We start from the raw sequence: 12,491 nt of genomic DNA, 5'->3' as shown, positions 1-12,491 counted from the left end.
ACTAGTTGTGTACCCTCGTAATGCGGTGGCATCCGTGAATTTTAATGATTTTGAAGTTTCACTGGTTTTATTAGAGAATATTTAACGATGATGTAGGTTACACTTGGTCTTTACATATTAATACAATTTAATAAATAAAAGTTATGGTTCCAATTACAGTCCATCGGTGAAAAAAATTGTATGACAGTTTAAAATCCAATATATTTAAAATCCAACATATTTAAATGACTCCACAATTATATTTGATTTACACCAAGAGCAAAGAATCAAGAAATCGAGAGCGAGACCGAGAGTTCTAAAACAATTTAATGTTGTATATGTAAATCCTATATGTGAAAATATGTGGAATTTTTCTACCGTACTCCAGCTTGGTAGTTTCCACCGCCTGTCCAGAGTTGAGCCTTGGGATTTGAAAATCTCATGTACGGTTCTGTAATAGGGATGGTAAAGAACTTTTAATAACTCATGGTGAATATCAGTTTAAATCTCACATTAGGGGATGAGAAGAAGACATACATGTATGTGAGGGTGAAAACATAAGTGAAATGTGTCAAAACTTTTTTGGAAACATGAAAAAAAAATGTAATAATATGCATTAATAACTTGTACTATATGTTATTTTAATTATAGATTAAGAGATTTTAAGACTGAATGCATAAAGTATCAGTACTTAATGCATTATGAGTTGTTTTTAAGATTTTTAAGACTTTGTGCATAAATGTATAATATTTTATGTATTAAAAATTATTTTTACAACTTTTGATAAATCTAGTTTATAAGATAATATAGATAAATATTAATAACCCATACATATAATAAATTTCCAAAAACTTATCTGTTGTACCGAATGTCATAATAAGTGTAACTTATGGAATTTCAAATCAATAAATACGTATTTTATTATATTTTGTATTACGAAAATAGGAAAATAATAACTGGTGCTATTGAGGCCACATGTCGCAAATTTCATGTTATTTAATTTTTTTTTGAATTTTTGTGAGAAAAAAAATCATAAAAACAGAAAAAGAAAATGTTATTTATTTTTCATTTATTTTATTAAATATAAAAAAGGTCGGACAACCAGGGCAAGACCGCAATAGCAATAGTTACAGAGAAAGATAGAGAGAGAAAGAAACACACCGATAGCCGCAAGAATCACACAAACCCATCGCCATATGTACGTTTTTTTCGTTTCAAATCTCATTTTCCATGAATTGATCATCAATTTCATCTGTTTTCTTCTTGTTAAGTCTATCAACTAACAGAAAGTTTTGATTTTTGTTGCAGAAGATTTTGAAATTTTTATATGTTTGATAGATAAGGCGAAGGAAGAGGTACATAGGGTAAGATTTTTGTTGTTATGGAGTTTATCGGAAGGATCTGAGAGCCGATCGAGTCGTAAAAGTTGGGTTTTCGGGTGTGTATTTCGCCGATTGATCAAGCATTTGGTTCCGATCATCTCGATTTTGCAGTTCCTGAGGTATGGGCGATCTGCCGTTTGATTTTTTGATTGTTGTTTGAGATACTTTTGGTTTAAACATTTAACGTACGGATATTTTTTTTTGAGTTTATGAGATTTCTGATGATCGGATAAAGTTGTTATCGCGAGTTACGCATCATCAGACTGTTTGATTTTGTCACGGATTTTATGTCTGATTCTTCATTCATTGAAATTTGGTACAACTGTCAGTGAAGGATTTTGTTCCTGTTTTTATGCATTTATAAAGTAAACTGATTTGATTTCAAATAGCTGTTTACCTTTTAATTTTGATGGTCTTGAGATTTTCTGTTCCCAAATGGATCAAATTTGAAGCAGAATGTAGAATCTTCATAAATATCTTCAAGCGTTTTTGCTAAAATGGTATAATTTTTGACATATATTGCTTCCTAATCAAGCATCTTTTCTGTCTCATTCTTGCAATTTTTTGGTCTTTATTGGCAGTGCTTGTGAATTTAGGTTTTGTTAGTTTTACTAGCTACATTGTTTTAAATGTTTAGTTTTGTTGTTTCAAAAATAAATTCAGCATGAAAATCATCTATTAATAGGGGGTTCCAATTGGTTTATGTTTTTGCATCTTTTTGTTTCATTTGTGTAGTTAATTGGAGGCTTGAACTGGACACAGGGGATATGAGTTGGATGTAAATTGCATGGGTGACGATGCCACAACTGCGAAGTGGAGCAAGGAGATCAAAACGGCTTGGTGATCTTCAGCCTGCCACTCAACCTGTTGATCAAGGGGAAAACGTTGCTACACCAACTCAAAACAGAACTAGAAGGAAGACTGGTGGTGGAAGGGGAAGGGGTGATGCTGCAGCTGTAGCAAAAGGGCCTGCGGCAGCAATACCGGTGAGGCCAACTACTGCTGGTAGAGGCAGAGGCGCTAGGTTGATTGATTTGGACCCAGAACCACCTTGTGAGATTGTTCCTGACGCTGCTGCTCTTGGGGTTCGAGAGCCTATTCTTAATAGAATAGAAGCGGTTGCAGATAAAGATATTGCCATGGAGGGTGGAAGTGCGGATAAAATAATGGGAGTTGAAGAGGAAGGAAACGCAACTCCAGTACCTGAGAGGGTATATTCTTTCTTCGAGATTGATTTGTGTTACTATAGAAAATTTTAACATCTGGTCAATATGAGTCTATGGCATTTGCAAACAAGTAGACTTATTTAATATGTTTCATTTTCTATCATTCTTTTCAGCGTTAATTTGTGTTCTTTCTATAAAACACGTAAAGTAACGTGTGTGGTTGCTTTGATGCAGGTACAAGTGGGTAATTCTCCTTTATATAGGACAGAGAGAAAGTTGGGCAAGGGCGGTTTTGGGCAGGTTTATGTTGGTAGGAAGGTAAGTGGTGGTACCGAAAGAACAGGCCCTGATGCTGTTGAGGTACGTTGAAACAATAAACGAATGTGGTTCATGATAACTACTTGTTGTTTGTGCTACCATTTTGATCCTTTGAGGTTCTACTTTTATAGGTGGCATTGAAGTTTGAGCACCGTAATAGTAAAGGTTGCAACTATGGTCCTCCTTATGAGTGGCAAGTTTACAGGTATAGTACCATTTCTGAAATATTAGGAGGCATACATAATTGAACTCAAAGTTGCGACATTATGATCTAATGCACTGGCCTTTTGATTCAACAGCACATTGAATGGATGTTATGGGATTCCATGGGTTCACTACAAGGGTAGACAAGGTGATTTTTACATTCTGGTGAGTTTTGACTTGGAAAGTTGTTTGACCTGGACATCATAAGTTGCTCATTTTGTAGTAAAATAATTTGTCACCATGCAGCATAATGAGATGTATAAATCTTTTGTCACAGGTCATGGACATGCTTGGACCTAGTCTTTGGGATGTTTGGAATTCTTTAGGCCAATCGTAAGTTGATAGCCTCTGTACATCATTGTTGAATGTAAAAGATCACACTTGTGTCGTCTTTTACAAGATAGTTTTTTCGCTAATTGTTTATTGTATTTCTTTCCGCAGGATGTCACCAAGTATGGTGGCTTGCATTGCTGTTGAATCAATATCAATTCTTGAAAAGCTTCACTCAAAGGGGTAAGGCATATCTAAACTTTCTGGCTATCTTGAACGATCTGTATGTGCAGTGACAAATTTATCGGACACTTCTTGTTGTCTAATGCATTGAGCTCGCTGTCTTATATTAAGGTTTGTACATGGAGACGTGAAGCCAGAAAACTTTCTACTCGGTCAACCAGGATCTGTGGATGAGAAGAAACTATACCTTATTGATCTTGGCTTGGGTATGTTTCCTTCTAATGTCATGCCCTTCTGTTAAATTGTTCGCATGGAAAATTGACCTTGTGGGAGTTTGTTAAAATAGCTACTCCATCCATCCCAAAATAAGTGTCTATATTACTATTATAGTTTGTTCCAAAATAAGTGTCCACTTTCAAAAGTTAGGTGCGTACTTTCCAATTTTACCCTTAATTATGAGATGAAGTAATTCAGTCCTCCGTGTATTATTAAGGGTAACATTGCCATTTAGATGATTGAAAAGTGCAATAATTACACATTTCTAAGACTTTGTCCCTTTTTTATTGTGGACATCTATTATGGAACCGAGGGAGTATATGCGTATCACGACTTTCTTTATGATTTATCTCTTGTTTCAAAGTACTCTACATCAGTACCTTGTCATTAATTTTTGATAGTGTCATTAACACCATTATCTGTTGCTTTTTCAGCATCAAAATGGAAAGATTCAACATCTAGTCAGCATGTTGAATATGATCAACGGCCAGATATTTTCAGGTTTGTGTATTTTGAATGTATTTGGAGCAAGATGATTCTACGCTCATAGGCCTTAGTAAGTGAATGAGAGGGTATGGTGTTCCGGGTCTTTTTCAAGTCAAAATTTACTAATAGGCAATCCCTTTTTCCGTGATAATGTGAAAGGACTTGATTCCTTCTTTATTTCCCAGCGAAAGGTAGCAGGAACAGCCTTCTTGCAGTCGCATTATGGTCAATTTTTTTTGAATAACCATAAATATCATGTGCTTTCATGTAAATTTATTTCAACAATGTTCTTTGGCAGAGGTACAATAAGATATGCAAGCGTGCATGCACATCTAGGTCGAACGGGAAGTAGAAGGGATGACCTGGAGTCACTTGCGTACACATTGATATTTCTCATTAAGGGAAGGTTACCATGGCAAGGCTACCAGGTCAGTTTCGTCTTTTCACTTCATCACATTTCTGTATGTTTCTCTTTTCACAACTAATGAAGTTGCAAGCCAAGTTTACTTCTTCGATCGAATGTGTTACAGGGAGACAACAAGAGTTTTCTTGTTTGCAAAAAGAAAATGGCCACCTCTCCTGAGTTGATGTGTTGCTTTTGTCCTGCCCCATTTAAACATTTCCTTGAAGCGGTCACAAATATGAAATTTGATGAGGAACCAAATTATTCTAAGCTTATATCGTTATTTGAGAGTCTTATTGAACCAGTTACCTCACTAAGACCAATCAGAATTGATGGGGCACTCAAGGTTCTTGCACTTTGACGATCTTTAGTTTCCTTCTTGGGAGTTTTAGATATGCACCTTTTTTATGTGGTTTTTGTTTCATCAGGTTGGACAGAAACGAGGTAGATTACTTATCAATTTGGAAGAAGATGAACAACCGAAAAAGAAAGTACGATTAGGTAGTCCTGCTACACAATGGATTTCTGTTTACAATGCACGTCGGCCGATGAAGCAAAGGTGCGTTGGGTGAATATATACGTAGAGCCTTCTTATATACAAAAAAGATATCTATACTCTATTATAAAGCGTTTAGGTTTTTTTCAAGAGTATAACTTATAGAACAGAAGTATAAATTCTTAATTCATATAAAAACTCTCAATTTCTAAAATATTCCTATTTTGCCATTTTGATTAGTATGTTATACTTTTCTTCCTAGTCTCTCCCCTATGATTTTTATTGAAGTCCAAAAAAGGTTAATGTTGACTGTGACAAAAAGAACTTCCAAACATGAGCCCTATTAAAGATTACGCTATGATAGCAAGTGTGTAAATATGTTCAAGTAGCTTTCACTTTTTTAAACTACATACCTATAATAAACACGTCATCAAACAGATTACGTCTAGATATTTGTTGCTTTTTCAGAAGTATTTGAAAAGCCGAGTAGATGCACTGCAAGATGGTAGTGAAAAGTGGGCATTTATTTATTGTTTTACATTGGCCTTTATATCAATCTTCTATGCTAGCACTTGTTGAATCCTAGATGCTATTTTTATAGTTATACAAGAAATGTTAATGCATTTCTGTTCAAACTTTTTTTTGAATAAAACTTCTGTTCAACTTGTGTGTGTTCTTGTTCATCATTTAAACAGGATGTGTACAAATAGTGGAGATATTATCTTGGTTTGTTTAAACAATGATGTCATTTTGGTTTTTCTAGTTAATATAACTAACACATGTTTTGCATCATTTGCAGATATCACTATAATGTTGCAGATGCTAGACTTCGTCAGCATGTGGAGAAGGGTAACGAAGACGGTCTCTACATCAGCTGTGTGGCGTCAGCCTCAAATCTTTGGGCCTTAATCATGGATGCAGGAACTGGATTTTCTTTCCAAGTTTACGAAGTTTCACCTGTCTTCCTTCACAAGGTTATTTTAATTGTGTCATTCTTCCAGCCATTTATATATCATACTGTTTCCATTTCATTATTAACAACAATTTATATGTTCTTCAGGACTGGATAATGGAACAGTGGGAGAAGAATTTTTACATCAGTTCAATAGCTGGTGCAGCCAACGGGAGCTCTTTGGTTGTGATGTCTAAAGGTTAGATATGCTTTTATGAGTTTGTAGTAGTAATCTTAGGAGCTGTTTGTTTGGTTTTTCATTAAGTCTTATATGGAAATTGTCTGTGTGGATTAATCTGTTCGTATAGATTGGTACATTTTTGTTTGGGATGGTTTTTTTTATGAATGGAAGGAGAGTTTTTTTTTATTGGGAGGGGAAGTATTGGAGAAAAAGTTGGCTTTCTGCATAAAGCTTCCCCTAGAAAGCTTACCAAATAAGTCACTTTCTATATCATTAAGCCACTACCAAACAGTCATGTATTACTGACCGAATAAGCTGTCTCATTAAGCTGACAAATAGACTGTATTGTGGTGTTATTGTCATTGCTGAAAGACTAAATGGTTGCTTCTATCTTGCCTTCGGCTTTTTTCCCTTGTGTCTTCAGGAACACCTTACTCTCAACAATCGTATAAAGTGAGTGAATCATTTCCGTTTAAGTGGATCAGCAAAAAATGGAAAGAAGGATTTCATGTGACTTCCATGACCACCGCTGGCAGTCGCTGGGGTGTCGTGATGTCAAGAAACGCAGGGTTCTCTGACCAGGTATTGTTTCCTTATGGTTCCATTAGATTACCTTGCTTTTCTTTTTTTCCTTTTGTTTTATCCTCGGTTCAAGTAGATGGGACCCATAATCAAGTCTTCATTTATTTTCAAAGTGAACTATTTAACAATCGTTTCTTCGATTTGTGGGTCCCATTATGTTTAAACTCATCTCGAGTAAATGGACTCACAATCACATCTTAAATTCATCTCATGCCATATAACACGAGACCCACAAAATCAAGAACGGAAAAGAAACACACAGAAAGCATCTTGTAGATCTAAAATAGTGCAATTAATTTGTGGTTAGTTATGGTTCCCAGATGCCTCTTTGTTGTGTAGGAATGTTGATATGTATCGTATGACATGTCATATTTCTAACCAAAATTTTGACCAGAGTCTTTAAATAAAGAACTAAGATGTATGTATATATATATATTTGTTATATTGGCGAAAGTACATTCGCCTTTTTGGGTAATTAGCCGTTTCTGTTGCCCCTAATAATCATTTACCCTAAATGAATTATTGGGATACTGATGATATATATATTGCACTGCCACTGCTAGGTTGTAGAACTTGATTTTCTTTACCCAAGTGAAGGAATCCACCGCCGATGGGAGAGTGGTTACAGGATCACATCTATGGCCGCTACGGCTGATCAAGCAGCTTTCATACTGAGTATCCCGAGGCGCAAAATGATGGACGAGACCCAAGAAACTCTGCGAACATCTGCTTTCCCAAGCACCCATGTGAAGGTAAATACCGAAATCTTCTTCAAAATATTGTTCTTTATTTCCCCCCTTCAAGAACTAGAATCATTTGAAGACAAAATTAAGAGCTTTATAGCCAAAAATGGTTTCGGATCAACCATCTAGATTGGGGCTCAGGGTTCACGGTTTTTATGTAATCCTACACAGCAGCTTCTACTGATCTTGTAACATATGATGATGTGGATGTCAAATTTATCTTCCACTTTGTCATAACTCTTTCATGAACTTCTTGTAAACGGGTGTCCACATCATCAAATCATCAAATGTTACAAGATCAACAGGTTACTTCCATGTCAAAACAGAAAATTTTGAAACTGTTACATTGATTGAGATTTATTTTTTTGTTACACTAAATAGGAACTGAACTAAACTAAACTTTGTTGCATTTTGATTCATTTTACCCTAGTTTGCATGAAACAAACATGTTATGTACATCGTTCAGTGATTCAACTCTCCTTTTTGTGATGAAACCCGACTCACTTACGGTCGATCCAATTCTTACGAAATTGAAACCAAAAAGAAAGATGATTATCAATACATGCAATTGCTTTTCCAGTTATATTTCAAGAGATACTTTCGATTCAGTGACTGGTAAACGTGTCAATCAAGTTGCATTCTTCGTAAGCCCAAGCTTTGAATAATCTGTTCGTCTTGCAGGAAAAATGGTCGAAGAACCTTTACATCGCATCCATGTGTTATGGTCGAACCGTTTGCTGAAAAACAGACGGAATCCATTTGGACCATGTGAGCAAAAAGTTGCAGGTATGTAAAGATCTTGGTGTTATGTTGCTGTGAAATCAAAATAGAGTTGATAATGAGAAGGAAAAAAACCAAAAAAAAAGAGAAAAAAAGAGGGAAGTTTGAATGATAGAAGGAGAAAGAGAAATGTGTGTCAAATATGAGTTTTAAATTAGGGGTGCAGATGAATGAGAACATTGGGGTCAGGTCTTGTTCCTTAACTATTGTACCCTTTCAAGATTTTATCAATTGGGAAAAAAGTTTAAACCTTTATGTATTTCATCGGTTTTGGTTAGCGGTTATAGCCCGAGTATATTGTGAAATACAGTATGTGAGTTGCATCATACAGAATACGAAACCTTGAGGGTTAGATCAACCGGCGAACGAATGTTAGGTCATGGGCTTCTTCCTGTAGGCCACTGGTTCGAGTCTCTTTAGGCTCACTGAGATTCTCCTGACTTCTATCTTCAGGTTTCATGGGATTAGTCGAGGTGCATGTAAGGTGGTCTAGATGTCCTTGGTAAAAAATGAACAAGATACAACTCGAGAAAACGATGTTATTCAACTGTTGTATATGCAAAATGAATTGCAACCAACCACTAATGGAATTAGCATCAAGGACGAAAACAACAATGAAATGCAAATGATAGAGGATAAAACCCGTGATTTTAGCAAACCACTGACAAAAAAAAAAGTAACAGGAGCTGAAATTGTAAAAATTAATACTCTAGGGGCCTAAATAAAATTTTAAGAAACTATTTAATACATGTGGGTCAAACTCGGATCCAAGATCGCAAACCGCCCGCTAGATATGGCCAATAACCGTCCTGGGCCGAGATTTTTCTTTTGTAACTGGTCATATGGTAACCGGTCTCCATCTCGACCAAGAACACCTGGACAGTTCTCCATGTACAAAGCTTGGTCGCTAGAACCAGTTCGAGGCTGGGCCCAAACTGGTCTCAATTTTCTTTTTCGTTTTTAAATCATTTTGAACATATTAGAAAATATTGTTTTTGGACAATATTTTATTGAAATACACTTTAAAATCTTTAATTGGGTTATTCAAATACACTTTACATCATTTTTACACAAAATTTATACATGTTTTTATAATAATAATTTTGAAACTTGGTATTGGAACACTAAAAAGCCTTAAAAAAAACCTTAAGAAACTTGAGAAAGAACTTGAAAATGTTACAGAAATTTTGAAAAACTTGACATATAATTTATAAGAACTTTTTTTAAGATTTGGACTATCTATAACCGGTCTCGAGCCAGATAAATTTTCATAAAAAGCATAACCGATCCCTACTAGTCCCGGTTCCAATCAGTCTTGGTCCTAGACTGAGTCTACCCGTTACCATCTCTAGTTCTCTACCACCATCCTCTAGATGGGGGCCAATGCAACTTACAAGTAAACCCGTATGGCCTATGGGTACTAGACCCATATCTAATTCATTTTTTATCTGATTTTGATCCACCCAATCAATTTTTAACCCAAATGAATTCAATTTTGTATCGATATTTCTCACTAGGTCTTCTATTAATCGAACATAGTCTAACCCTTTTGTATATAGAGTAATATATACCCTCAAAAGATTATAATAACAAGTAAATCATGCAAGTATACATGAGTTACAAGTATCGTCCAAAATAAGTAATACCAAATATTGTTTCACGGAGATTTAATATGCAAAAAGAGTTACAAAAGTTAACTTTAAAGTGAGATTTCTTTATGCAAAATTGTGTAGATTTAATTGGTTATATCCTTTGGTATTTTAGCATCTAATTTATAGCTTTAAAAAATAATTTGCAATTTATACATTCAAAATAGTAACCAATGTGACAGGGGTGGTTGGTCCGAAAATTGATGGCCTACAACCATAATTAGCATTCACTACCCATTCTTATCTCTTACGACCAATATCCAATCAATCGTTGTTCAAAACCACCACTTGTGACATTTGGCCCTTTCGGTTTCCGTTAGGGCTGTATATGAGTTGGGTTAGCCGTGCTAAAGACATTTGAACAGTTCAACCTAATGTTTGGAGTTTGAAAAATCTCAACTTAAACCATGAGGTTGAGTTGGTCGGGTTGAAACTTTGGTACATTATTTTACCTTCGCTAAAATAAAGTAAGTCAAAATAAGAACATACAAAAGAGGGTGATAAACTTAAAAGAAGTTGAAAGTTCGTGCAAATACAAAAAATAAAATTACGGTTGAAATTGTAATATAATTTTAAATATAGCTAATTATGGGTTAGTATAATGTCTGATGTACATATATTAATCAAGAACTTAACAATTATATTAAACCCATAATATAAAAAGACATCTGGTTTATCTGGTTGAGTTGGGTTCAAATTACCCTACCCCAAGTCCAACCCAATGGTTTGGCCTAAATTTGTATCAATTGCAGTACAGTTAGAATAAGAAATATGCAGTAGAACACGATCAAATTATGTCGATCATTCTTCATGTTCTCTTTTTTATTTTTGAATGAATTTGTAAGATGTTTTATACGGTTGTGGACTCGGAATTTTTGTCGAACAAGTGCATCTTTAAGGTGAATTAAAGGCCCAAAAAGTCACCCGATAACCAAAGGATTTTTTTAGTTGATTTAATGAGATTTTTACGTTTTTTTGCTCGATTTCAAGGGGACTATTTTGGTTTTTCTAGTTGATTTTTAGAGATTTTTTCGGCTTTTGGTTGATTTTTTGAGGTACTCTTTTTCCCCGGTTGATGTTTCTTGTAGTTTTTAATACCCCGGAGCACCCCTCAAAGTTTAACGGATGCACCTTTCATACCCAAATAAATTCTACTTGTAAAAATATATCTCTCACCAATGCCCCGAAAACCTAAGGGTTCCTCCGCAAGGTTCGTCCACGGAGGGTGAGTCAGGAATGGGTGCACGGGGGTCCGCTTGGATATACATAGGTCCATCCTTGATTGTTATATAATTTTTTTTATTAACCTGGATATTCAACCTGCTATGCAAGCCGACTAATCTCAGAGCCACTATCCGTTTTATGGGTAGTCTAGAGTCACCGCATTTGAACCTCTCTGACCATAAGGGGATTTTTATTTCTCTTGGGATTCGAACATGTGAACTCCAGACAATTTTGACCTTTATTTCTTATTAACGTGAATATCCAACCCGCTATGCGAGCCGACTAATCACAGGACGACCACCCGCTTCACGGGTAGCCCGGAGTCACCGCATTTGAACTCCCGTGACCACAATAGAATTTTTATTTATCCTTGAATTCGAACCTGATACATCCTGACACTTTTGACCTTTAAAGCCCAATCTCAAACTAACGGGCCTCCACCTTCATGGTTCAGTTTTTACCTTTAGAGTATAAGCTCAAATCAATCGGACATCACCTTTATGGTTAATTTTGTTTTAAATGTATTGGTATAATAAATTTTTAGAATTTTTTTAGTGATATAATAAATATTTTAACCTTTAAAATAAATAATTTTTAAAGTTAAAATATCTTAAGTAACTATTATTTAATAAGATATGATAATCAATTTATAATTAAAAGTAAAATTAATGGAATCCGTCCAACCAATAACATAGTGTATAATGCAATGTATGAGAATTCCATCTCGTAATAATTTATATTTCATAAATAAAATATTGCTTGACATAAATTTTTATTATAAATTAAAAATAAATTCAATACAGTTTTTGTTAATAAAAAGTTCTGGATTATATAAATTTTTTACCGTATTAGTTAATTTTATGAGGGTTGGGTTCACGTGAGACGCGATTTTTACACTTAAACTTTACAACAAATGTTGTGAAGGTAAAAAAAAAAAACCGAATCTCCATAACAAAAATATTGTAAAGTTTATCTTCACAGTGTTTTGCTGTGAAGTTTTAAATGTAAAAATCGTGTCCCTCATGTCTAATGAAAACAGTCTTATCTCACATGATCTGAAGTCTTCAAATGTAGAGTTAATATATAATTTTTTTTCAAATTCAAATTGTAAGAAACTTTTACCAAATAATTTTATAGTATATATATATATATATATATATATATATATATATATTATGTTTGTAAGGACCTAATCAAATGGAAATTTTATACTTTAT

General features: G+C 34.6%; 1 protein-coding gene across 3 annotated transcripts; it reads left to right on the top strand.

Moving 5' to 3' along the window:
* Positions 1 to 1,108: 1,108 nt before the first annotated feature.
* LOC112521893 (casein kinase 1-like protein HD16) lies at positions 1,109 to 8,660 on the top strand. Of its 3 annotated transcripts, none has more exons than XM_025130895.1 (18): positions 1,109 to 1,177; positions 1,288 to 1,480; positions 2,097 to 2,572; positions 2,762 to 2,887; positions 2,977 to 3,050; positions 3,145 to 3,214; positions 3,327 to 3,382; positions 3,491 to 3,562; positions 3,674 to 3,768; positions 4,213 to 4,279; positions 4,563 to 4,692; positions 4,795 to 5,013; positions 5,096 to 5,226; positions 5,963 to 6,137; positions 6,224 to 6,314; positions 6,721 to 6,878; positions 7,442 to 7,630; positions 8,303 to 8,660. In XM_025130895.1, exons 3-18 carry the CDS (start codon positions 2,159 to 2,161, stop codon positions 8,360 to 8,362), a joined length of 2,127 nt encoding a protein of 708 aa, XP_024986663.1. In that variant the 5' UTR covers positions 1,109 to 1,177; positions 1,288 to 1,480; positions 2,097 to 2,158; the 3' UTR covers positions 8,363 to 8,660. The 3 variants fall into 3 exon arrangements, with proteins under 3 accessions (XP_024986663.1, XP_024986662.1, XP_024986664.1); XM_025130894.1 differs by having other exon boundaries at positions 1,128 to 1,177; positions 2,124 to 2,572; XM_025130896.1 differs by lacking the exon at positions 1,109 to 1,177 and having other exon boundaries at positions 1,272 to 1,480; positions 2,124 to 2,572.
* The last annotated feature ends 3,831 nt before the right edge of the window (positions 8,661 to 12,491 follow it).

This window comes from Cynara cardunculus (assembly GCF_001531365.2).
Source record: "Cynara cardunculus var. scolymus isolate 2C chromosome LG 11, CcrdV1, whole genome shotgun sequence".
In the NCBI taxonomy this organism is placed as follows: domain Eukaryota; kingdom Viridiplantae; phylum Streptophyta; class Magnoliopsida; order Asterales; family Asteraceae; genus Cynara; species Cynara cardunculus.
The sequence above is the reverse complement of the archived record's forward strand: the minus strand, read 5'-3'. Positions and strand labels throughout refer to the sequence as shown.